We start from the raw sequence: 11,899 nt of genomic DNA on the forward strand, positions 1-11,899 counted from the left end.
TAACTGAATGCATCTGATCAAGGCTGTAGAACTATAGTATTGCAGGACAAATAGAAAATCAGCCCCCTCTGAGCGCCTTTACCTACCCTGCAACTTGGCCCCATGTTACAAAAACATATGCAAGTACAATTTGCATGATGTCATTTTGTGTCTCGACTGTAAAGTCGAAGATTATGCAAGTTATTTGTTTTGGCATAGAATATTTGGACAACTATTTTTGTGACCTACGGGTTCTATTTGTTTAAAATTCCCAAATTTTCTAATGTTTTTACGGCATTTTTAAGCCTTTATTGATAGTGATAATGGAGAATGTTTTTTTTTTTTTTACCTCTGCATGTCAGTCAGTCTGTTTTCCTCATCTATCTCTTCCTATTCATGGTGACTGTTATTCTATTGTTCATTATTTCTTTATTTCTCTTTCAACGCGACCATATTTGCTGCGGCTGCTTTCTTAGGAAGCATTCACTCTTATGCTCTTGTGGATCTCATCTTATTCTGACCTCATGTTTGTATGTTCCCTGATGCGACTTCTGAAGCCCGCCATATCATCTGCTCTGTCTGCCAGTATTGTCACTGTTCGACTGTAAATAAATCTGACTAAATGTTGCATTGAGTGTTGCATAGGCGCTACAATCCCTAAGCTTATCTTTATATCGATATATAAGGTTTAGGGTTATTAAATTAAAACATTTTAAACTCAAGGGTTATGTGTGGTCTGTGCATTGTTATATAGTTTGACAGTATGTCTGTGTATCTCTTTGATTCTTATACATAATTTTCTAACAACAAAATGCTAAATAGTTTGCATTAGATTCTAACCTTACTGTTACTATGCTGCTAAAACTGTGCTGCTTTACTCAGATATATGTGTTTTTCTGGTCGATTGTGTGCTGACAGTCCCTTGTACAAGTCCCTTGTTTCCCTAATACAGGTCTTTGAGTTAAATTTGATTCAAATGGGACAAATTGAAGCTTAGAAAGGGAAGAATTAGGTTAGTTGGAGTTACTCACACAGTTGTATGGTAGGTTACCTTAAAATGTTGCCATTGTGTCACTGTCATTGTAATAATAGCAGCAAAGTTCAACTGTACATCTTAACTGCAGAAAAGAAACATCCCCATCTGTTGAGTCTGAAAGATGTGTATTGAGCCAAAAAGTCAATGACTTACTGGAAATGATTTGCTATAGCAGTATACACGTTATTTCTATGTGACTGTGGTTCCCATGATGTTCAAAGCTTTACATTTTTACCAAAAGAAAGAATTGCTTCTATTTCAAACATTTAGCATATATGCTTGGTTCTGGTGGGCCTCAGTTTGCCCAACAGTAGAGAACCAGTGTTTGTGTGGCAGTGAGTGTCACTGCATGAAGAGGAGCTGATCTTACTGTATTCACAGAGTTTTGGTCTAGTGGATCAGAAAAAACTGCTTCCGCCTGCAGGCGCCAATAAAACAGTGGGTATTATTAATGGGAAAAATTGAAAAAGAAAAGAAGCTGAGATCTTAAGCAGGGAACCGTGTGGTGAAGGCCAATGTGTAGAAAGAGGAAGGGGGTAATGGGTACATAGGGTAATATGTGTGTGTGTGTCGTTGTGCATGTGTGCGTGCATGCATTTGTGAGAAAGAGAGAGGGGGATGGCAAGAAAAGTAGAGTGCCTTTATATGAACCTTCTTTTTTTAAATGTTGTTTGAATAGTTTCCCGTGACTGAATGCTTGATTTGACTCTAGAAATAATCCTTTTATACATCTGATTATTTTTAACAGATGCTAATAAAATATTCTAATAAAGTTAGGATCTAACCTTAATATGTCTTCCATGTGGGTTGGATTTTCCCTTTCTTTGACTATAAATGACTTAAATTACTGCAGAGTAGGAATTAATTTAGTAAGTAATAATCTCCCACACAAGTCTTGAATATTTCTTTCATGTTTTTGCTAAATCACCTCCGTGCCATGGTATAGTGTTCTTAAAAACTTACTCACCATCACACATCATTAGTCAATATCTACTGCTCTGCCTCCTAGTAGAGCTGAAGATAACATCCCAGGGATTTGTTTTTAGCCTTTGTAACGGATTGATCTGTTTTCCTTTGCACAGCTTTCAGATTTGGATTTCAGCATTGATCAAGCTCAATGTTACTAATTTTGCTGGTTGACAAGTAGCTTATTTAAGTTTAAGTAAAAGTAGAAATACTCCATTACAAGTAAAAAGTCCTGGATTTAAAATATTACTCAAGAAAAAGTAAAGAAGCATTATCAGCAAGTAGACCTCAATATTTGTATTAACTTGTTAAGCGCTTAGTGACCTTTGCTCTTAGAATGGGATACGGTATATGAGAAATGTTAAGCTTTCTTACTTAATATCCAAACTGTAACTTAAAATCCACATTGGATGCTGACTATCTCTCCACTCTTCAGCAAGATTCAGGACTTTATAGATAAGTTTCAATTAGCAGTTTTTTGGCATATGAGAAGACAGCTGTACTCAAGCCAACTTGATTCTACAACAATAAAGCCTTTCTATTCTCAGTTTAGCAGTAAAATAATCTCCCACAGTGTATAAATCAGGCAACAATGGTTTGGCCAGACTCTTTACTGTAATTTAACTGAACTGTTCACAACATTTGATTCATGATTTCCCAACTCTAACAATTCGCCTCCTTTGGGCCTTTTATTCTACGATCATGAAATGCCGTTGCAGTTGTAGCGTTTTGTCTCTGGAAGTACAATTTCCCCTGTGTGTGAAGAGGCAGCACTCATTGTAACATGGTGAAGTGGAAAAGACTGAGAGCCAGTATAGAAGCTCCTGAAACAACTGATTCTGGACACTGGGCCTGCTATCTCTAACCATGATCCTATCAGAGCTGACCTCCAACCTCCCCAGGTGGGAACCTAGCATGGTAAAAATGACTTCAATCTTTCTGTTGCTTCTCTTTCTGACTGTGGTGAGAAACCTATGTGACAGTATAATATTTAATGTTTGATTTTTAGCTTTGAATTCAACAGGGAAATAGATGTGGCGGTTAGGAGAACTTCTCTTCTTTTTTGCTAGGGCTCTAGGGATATCAGTCCACCCCTTCTGTCTGACTATTAGATGGATTGTAAGGAATTGTGTACAGACATTCATGTTACCCAGATGATGGAACCTACGGACTTTGGGGATCCCCTAACTTTTTATCTAGCCAACATGAGGTTAACCATGACATTTTTGGCTTTTAGTGAAATGTCTTGACAACTATTAGCTGAAATGTGGTACAGACATCCAGAGGATGAAAAGAATGAACCAAAACCAAATTGCAGAATTTTCCCCCATTGACAAATGTTTTCATACTTTATAATTTAGTCGCACTACAGCAAGACAGTGCTCATTCCATGCTTGTGTTAGCTTAAATGCACCTCAGGCGGAAAGTCTCATTCTCTTTTCTTAACCCTTCGTGCAATCAACTTTATCACAGGGCTTATGGGTGCCTTTGAATTTTACAAATTCCACTAGGTGCAATTCTCTAGGAGTACGTAATGACTGAAAATTGTCTTTGTGGGACAAAATGGTTTGAGGTATGTGGCAAAATAAAGGTTTAAGCATTAAAGGATGTAAAGCGCACAGGAAAAGGTCTAGGGAGTCTTGATTCATGGCTTTGGTTAAACAGTCTTCTGGGTAGACCTTAATTACCAGGTAAATCAGTCAACATTTTCTGACTTGCCCAACACTGTATAGATGGTGGGATGGGTGAGTCAGTGAATTTGGCAGTCCCCATACATAAAGTGCCAGACTGTGTGTGTGTGTGTTTGTGTGTGTGTATGTGTGTGTGTGTGTGTGTGTGTGTGTGTGTTTGAGAGAGATAGAGATGGAGAGAGTAGTATTATACTTGTGAGGACCAGTTTAGTCTTAACTAAGGATCTGTTGCTGGTTTAAGACTTAAAGTCTGTGTATACAATCAATCATGGGAAGATAAAGGCAAAGATCAAGGTAAATTATTTATAGTATTAATATTATTATTGAGTATTTATTTGTGAGGGTTACAGCCAAGGTTACGAGTCTGTAAATCAGTGTGTCAGACCTGCCTAGACGGTCTAAACCACAGATGAACTGTCATCTTTCCTTTTCTCCTCTGTGTTATGATAAAGGGCAGTTTTATTGTTGGTATTCTCACACAGCTCTTACATCATTCAGTATTTCAGTGCATCTTTTGTTTGCTTTTACTCATATGACATCCTGACGTATGTGTGTGTATGTGTGTGTGTGTGTGTTGTATTTCCAGCTCAGGACAACCCAGACAGCCCAAGACACAAATATAACTTCATCGCCGACGTGGTGGAGAAAATTGCTCCGTCTGTGGTTCACATTGAACTTTACCGCAAGTAAGAGCCATGCACCTGTGTGTGTTTGTGAGTGCGTGTGTGTGCGACAGACCGAAGCACACTAGAATTTACAACCCACCTGTGTACTAGACCACACCAGCTGGTAGTGCACCTAACCCTCCACTTCTGTCTTTCAACGTCTTTTCTTTACGTCTCACCAGCTTTCAGTGATCTTTTATCTCTGCCTCTTGTTCTTCTTTGACACCTTGATTCTTCTGAATGTCTGTGGCTTGTAAAGTGGTTCTTTGAATGTCTGCTGCTCTCTGATTTCCACGTCTCCATCTTTTCCTCAGATCTGTCTCTTGTCTTTTTCTTACCTCCTATGCTGTTGCTGCCTCAGTTTGACTTGAAAGCAGTTTTTGATTAAGGGTGTGCTGTATTCTGATGCAGCTGTGTGTTTTTAGGTATGCCTTATATTGCCAGCTTACCTATACCTTCCTGCCTACTGTTTATATATTGTTTTTGAGTATACTGACACTCAATACTTTGAACTTAGATTGCTTTCAACTTATAAGTCTTACACTGCTCACATCATGCATGGTATGTATAACATCGCTTGAAAGAGTGAAGTGAATAAAAAATATTCTCATCCCCTCCCACCATCCTCTCCTCTCCCCCATAGGATGACCTATTCCAAGCGGGAAGTGGCAGTGGCCAGTGGATCTGGCTTTGTTGTGGCAGAAGATGGCCAGATTGTGACCAATGCCCACGTTGTGGCCAATAAGCACCGGGTGAAAGTGGAGCTGAAGAGCGGTGGCTTCTATGATGCCAAAATCAAAGACGTGGACGAGAAATCGGACATCGCCCTCATCAAGATTGAAGCACCGGTCAGTTAAAGTGCCAGACATTCAGAAGGCCAGCAAAGTAAAACATATACAGTATATCTAGTATTATATATAGTATAGTGGTTGTGCTTGAACACGTTTTCTGCTTGCCTATATTGCCAAAGCCAGGTCTCCTTTGAAGGAAAAGTTTGCCATTTTGGGAAATATGCGTTTTCACTTTCCCCAAAATGAAAATATAAATACTCTTGTATCTGTTCTCTTCTATCATTTCTCACTCTGTTTCTTTTTTGGCTCTTGACCCAGAGATTGACATTGACTCATGTCTAGTTACAACCACCACAACACGTCAATGCATATCATTATCAATGTCATAGCAGAGCAGAGTGCATTATGGAACTCCCTCACATGGCTGTGTGTGTGTGACACAGCTGAATAGATGGCCATGACAGCAACACAAGGTGTATTACAAAGACCTCCAATTTTGAAAAGAGATTGAAACATTCAGGTTTCAATTGGGGAGGGGCTTTTGGTTGCATTTTATATTCAGTGGGTACAGCCTTTGCATATGCAGATGCTGCAGATTCAAGAATACCTGAGGCTTTATATTGCAGAAGCATGACAAATAATGTATCATCTTAGTGCATGCAGAAACATTTTCCAGCCTTTTGCCTAACATGTTTTGGTTGCATTCCACTGCAGGACACTATGACTTAACTGGCTGGTAAACAACAGGTGATTGTAATAAAGCATGTTAATTGTAAGCAAATGAGATGTCCCCGGGGTGTCATGGTAGAAAACACATTCACCATCATGAGTATACTTATTTTGTTAAAGAGTGTAAGTCATTATGTGACACTGAAGTGGATCTTCCAGGCCATGAGTCAGTGATAAAGCCCCAACGGACATTTGGTCCTTCTGGAAAGGACACATGATTGACATGGAACTGGCCTTTCTGTTAATTAGGTGGAGTAGGCATATATGTTTGTGTGTGTGTGCGTGCGTGCGTGCGGATGCGTGCTCATGCGTGTGCGTGTTCGCGCGTGCGTTTCAAGCGAAAGTTGATACAAGGCGAAATTAGAGGATGAGTAAGTTATAATGAGAGGGTCGTAGGGCAAGCAAACTTGTCATTTTGGATTACATTTGAACTGGTAAGTATAGTCACCCAAACCTATAGCTACTGTGTGTTTAATTTCAGTACTTTAGTAATAACTGTAAATTCCCGCTTTAAAATACATTCTTCCTTTCTTAAAGGAAAGTTCACTGATGGTATAGATAATGGAGTGCTGTCAAAGCAAGTCTCAAACTAAATCTGGAGTAATTGAGAGCAAGTTTAAAGTAAACTTTAGAGTCAAGTTAACTTAAAATGACAGTTGACAAAGCAATCTTCACTCAAGGTCCACCTACTTGCTTGAAACAGTGCTTCTGACAGTATCACGCAGTCTTCTTGAAGGAAGATGAAGTCCTAAAAGTGCTCAAAGTAATAAAGAATTTGAAGATCTACACTTAATGACGTAAGCAAACCTCATCTGCAGGTGAAGGCTATGTGATATGGTCAAAAGCTCTAAAAATAAGAGAGTAAGTCAACCTTGAAGCTTAATTTGTTTTTTCTTCTAAACCTAAAGTAACAGTGAATGCAGCACTGCACACTGGCTCCATAAAGAATGAAAGACGAATGGAAACTGTAGAGTTGAAAGCACTATTAATATGACGCTCATCAAGATTTAAAATTAAGTCAGCCTAAACATTAGCCACCAGAGTCAGTCCCACAATGAGCTTTGCTTAGTATGTGCCATTTCTGAGTTTGTAGCTTTTGAGGAGGGGGGGGGGGGGGGCAAGGTGGAGGCTGGGGGAGGTAACCTCTCCCCTTATGACCTCATAAGTAGTAAGATTCCAGATCCGGCCCATCTGAGCTTTCATTTTCTCAAAGGCAGAGCAGGATACCCAGAGCTAGGTTTACACCTATTGCCATTTCTAGCTACTGGGGGACCACAGGCAGGCTGGGGAACTCATATTAATGTTAAAAAACCTCATAAAGTGACATTTTCATGCCATGGGACCTTTAAACAGTTTTTTGAGAATTCTCTGCGTCCTCAAGCATGAATTGAGCTGTTTGTAGCAGTTTTCTGTCAGTTTATAAAGTCATATCCTGACTGCAGGATATATCTCTCCAATCTTCCATCATCCTCTCCCTCATTCCCGCCTGCATTTGCTCTCTGCTCCCTACTCCTCTCATCTTAGTGGTCTCTTTGTTCAATTAAAGCTAAATGTCAACATCAGCACTCCAGAAGCAGCCACAAATAATCAATAAACAATCGTACCAGTTTACGAGTGAGAAAGTTTAAAGTTAGGTTTTCCCTGAGTCTAAAGACTCTTCTTTCGCTACCCTTTCTACGTGAAATGGCAGTTTATTGGTAGCAAGATCCAGGCTGTACTGGGGCTGTGGTCCACCCCTCAGCTCTGGGGAATACATTAGTCGGTCTACGACAGCTGGAACTTCAGAAGGGAAGGGGGAAAAGTGCTGTACTCACTTATTCCTGTGTAGAGAGTGTAGGGGGAAACAGAAAGCAAGAGGGAGCAATGTGGTCAAGGCCTGGAAAATGGATCCATATGTCTGGAGGACAATGTGAGCTAATATGCTAAACTGTGCATTATGTGACGTGGCAACAGCACAATATTGATATAAATCCTTGGCTTCAGCTTTTTCAAGGCCTTTCATTGACCTCATTCTTTTACTCAAGACTTGGACATGGTCACATTCACTTGGAAGTGCTTGCAATGATTTGGACATGTTCAGATATACCTGCTTTCACTCTGACTTGAAAGCTTGCTGACTTGGAAGGACATTTTATTAACCTTGGGTTTGGGTGATTTGAACTGCAAATGCAGCTGAAAGCAGGTCATGCATTGCTCCATGGCTTTGTTCATGCTGCAGCTCAAAAGTTATTTTACGTATAGGCATGGCCAGGCCTGTCAAGCTTTGGATTTATTTGGACAATTGTGAACTGAATAATTGCCATGCTAGAATGAAAAGCTTCCTCTTTCTATTTTCAACACCAGTGGCAGAGTAATGACAAGTTTACTCAAAAATAATTACATCCCATTGACCAAATCTGTTGGATATAACCTTACTATAAATAAATTAGCCATTAACTTAACACTTATGCTAAAATCAGCTTTACAAAATGTTGCAGTGCAGCAGGGAAAAAGAAGGAATGTGCCTTTGTGTAGTCATGTGTTCCTGAATTTATCGGTTTATCAGCACCATTGGGTAAATGTTTCCCCAGGAAGTAAGATATGTCTACATTTCCCTAGATGAACAATACTGAGAGACAAACATAAGGGTTAAATCAATTATTCAAACGTGTGTGTGTGTATGTGTGCACATGGATAGTTTTCCAAACCTGCTGGACAGGCAGCAGCCTTGCCCAAAAGGGTAAGTTTGGGGTTACCAGCCGATGCCTTCACTTTAGATGTGTATGAGGCATGATAGAGAAGGTAATACGACCAGTCAGATGGTTGATAACATGAGACATTTACTGACTATTAATGATTGGTGTTAGAGCCAAGGCTATGATGCGGGCCCAAAACCTCTTAAAGGTTATGGGCAAAGATTTTGTTCTTGGACTCTGCCTTTAAGGGTTAGTTTACACAAAATGATGAAAAACACATTTTCAAACTTGCTCTAATTGGCACAAGCAGATAATACTTGTGTTATGTGGCCAAGTTTTGTAATGCTCTAACATCCAATGCACTTAAGGTGAATGGAGTTTTGTTTGTGGTCCTCACATTATAAATAGGGGAGTGCAAAAAAATTGATTCACATTCATGAATCGATTCAATTTCTACCAATTCGAAATCTATTTATAGAATTCCAAATATTGATTTAATTTTTTTTTTCTTCTTTTTGTAATGGCGTGTATACTATCACATGGAAAAACCTGTAAACCTTTCAACTTTCCTCATAGCTAGATATCACTAGAAAATATGTTTTCTGTAAAGAATTAAAGTTGTGTCTTTTATTATCTTGTAACTCATTTATTACAGGTGTCATACTCCACAATTTGGGTGTAGACATAGAGGCAGGGCTATAAGCCTCTGATTTGATCCAGGGTCCCTCTGAGTAGCTTAAGCAGATTCCAGTGTGCTCCCCCAGCCATACAAAGAATAGACTAGACTACAATATAACTGCCGTAGACATATAAAACCTACAGGAATTACAAATACCGACATAGTTTCCACTCTTGGCACTATAGTCTCTACATGCACAGTATCTGCAGTGAGACGTCCATCTATTATCTAAATCTGTTCTCCCGTTCAAAGTCAGGACCGGACCGTATCCTGATATAAATGAAAATACAAGTATGACCTAATACTTTAGGTAAAAGAGAGTTGTAGGTCATATACTATATACAGTCTTCCTGGAGCAAATGAAGACCTCATCTCCTCTCATCACTGGGATCTGTGCAGTTCAAAGTTTTTGTGGTGTCTAGCCAGAGTCAAGACGCCCTCAAGTCCTCTGAGCTCTCATGCAAAACTACACAGAGTGGAACATACACACGGAACTCACAGACATATGTTTGATCTTACTCAGACTAAAAAACTTCCCAACAACATATGGGAACCATAGTGGTTTCCCATACTGGTGTCAGCAAGGATATGGTTTAGCCAGTGTGATTTGAACATGTTGATGTTACCTACTGTGCAAGGAATGGCCCAATGGAGCAAAACGTTTATGTGATGACTGTGGCTTTGTGTGTAAAATTCATGGTCACAACATTTACCTAGCACATATCGTTTTTTAGTCTAGCAAACATGCACACACATGCATTAATGCACACATAAATGACTATTGTACACACCATACACACACACAAAAACACACACACACACACACACACACACACACACACACACACACACACACACACACACTTGGTGTCCTCTCTCTCAAATCAGTCTAATCTTCTGATCCTCTGAATTGATGTTATTTATAAGCGTGCTGAATCCTGCCCCATTTTGATCTGATTCAGCACAGCCCTGAGGGCATACGTTCAGACGTCAGTTCAACCCTAAATATTAGTATACTTAAGAATGTTGCAGGGTGGAACTTATACAAGTATGTTCTTTGCTTTTAAGTCACCTGTATGAAATGTACAGGAAAGTGTGAAGTGAGCTCAAATAGTCTACAGTTCAGATCACGCACTGACCCAAATGAAGCAGCTTCCTAGTGTGTATTTTTATAAAATAAGTGGTCTGGCTGTATATCTAAGCATTGCCAGGTGTGTGGGTTTTAATTTACAGACTTGAGTTTGTGAGGGTTCATGCCCTGGAAACCTCCTTCTTTTGTGTGCGTGGGTGGGTGTGTGTGTGTGTGTGTGTGTGTGTGTGTGTGTGTGTGTGTGTGTGTAAACCATCCCATATACATACATGTGCCTATGGGCCTCAGAAACTATTTAGCAGCAGTCCATCCAATCTTGACTGGAGTTAAAGTTTGCACCTGGTCCTCGAGTCATAAAACAGTAGTTAGTGTAATGGTTTCTAAATGAGCCTTCAAACGCCCAAGGCTGTAACATTAAACAATGACACATCTCTATAGCAACTCTTCTGCTATTTTCAAAGCGATGTGTTTGCTTGGCTGCCAGCTTATCTGTCTCCCTTTCCCTTCGCCATGGTGTCCCCAATAACTTAAATGTGACGAAACATGTCTGTGTGCAGGAGGCTCAAATAAAACTCAGCTCAGCGACAAAAGATGGAAAAAAAAAGATTCCCTTGGTCAAAGCTGTTTAGTCCTCCCTCCTTTTAATGTGCTGCCCCACTTTTCTTTTATCTAAACACCGAGAACTTAGAAAACATGGTTTCCCTTGGGAAAGCTTTCATTTTCAGAAAGTAGATGCTATCCCACGTAGAGTTTTTCGAAAACTCTGTAGCACGTTTGTTTATTTTTTTTCTGAGATTTTCCTAAATTGATGATGCTCTTCTGGGTCCAAAACCAAAATATTTATTTGGTCATAAACTGGTTTCTGCCAATGCGCGCTACATTACATAATATCAAACAAATCTGCTTTTGACTCATTCACCTCACATTCTCAGACTGTCTTCCCGTGGTTTGTGGTGTTTGTTGTTCCCCTCTTCCACCTTGCCTCCTTCCTTTAAGTGTGGCTTAAGCGTCTTTGGGTGAAGTACGAGTGCAATTGTAACCTTCGTCTGAAAATAGCAAAATGAATCACTTGGGTGGTCAGGAGAGGCAGACTCACATGGCGAGATGATTTTCCACAACCCATTCCAGATTGCTGACTAGTCACAATTAGTGAGTGATATGTAAGCAAGGGGTCTTCAAAAAGTTTGTCAGTCTGCGTGTTGGGTGTATGTGCTCCCTTCTCACCTCGGCCCTGTTTGCCCGTCAGCACACCGATGTATTTTGGACTCCAAATTTGTGTGGGTTTGTGAGAACTCTGCAGTTATTACTGTAAACTCTTTCAGAACACTTTAGAAATGACTGCAGTCAAGCTTAAAAGAAAGCTTCTCCTCAAAGTGGTTTTCACCTGATAGCAACAGTTGCTATTGCACCACCAGTATCACTAACTGTTATCCTAAGCATGGTGTCCGGCTGGGCACACTCCTGAATGTCATGGCAGTGACTCACATTCACCTGACGTCCCTCTCAGCTGCGTATGTTTCTCTTGCTTCCTCTCTCCATCTGGTTATATTCTTATCTCACATGGAGTGTGGAGGGAGAGGGGCAGCGGGGGGGGGGGG

General features: G+C 40.1%; 2 protein-coding genes across 2 annotated transcripts in view; both read left to right on the forward strand.

The window, feature by feature from the left end:
* Positions 1-3,858, forward strand: part of LOC117960829 (pleckstrin homology domain-containing family A member 1-like) — a 28,431-nt gene extending 24,573 nt beyond the window's left edge. Inside the window, exon 13 of the mRNA XM_034899024.1 lies at positions 3,830-3,858. The gene's annotated coding sequence lies outside the window, so the exon portion shown is untranslated. The remainder of the gene's footprint in view (positions 1-3,829) is intronic.
* Positions 1-11,899, forward strand: part of LOC117960828 (serine protease HTRA1A-like) — a 20,749-nt gene that overhangs the window by 2,060 nt on the left and 6,790 nt on the right. The window contains exons 2-3 of the mRNA XM_034899021.1: positions 4,259-4,358; positions 4,981-5,185. Of these exons, the coding sequence (XP_034754912.1) occupies positions 4,259-4,358; positions 4,981-5,185 (305 nt within the window). The remainder of the gene's footprint in view (positions 1-4,258; positions 4,359-4,980; positions 5,186-11,899) is intronic.

The sequence above is a fragment of the Etheostoma cragini genome, chromosome 17 (genome assembly GCF_013103735.1).
Source record: "Etheostoma cragini isolate CJK2018 chromosome 17, CSU_Ecrag_1.0, whole genome shotgun sequence".
Taxonomy (NCBI): domain Eukaryota; kingdom Metazoa; phylum Chordata; class Actinopteri; order Perciformes; family Percidae; genus Etheostoma; species Etheostoma cragini.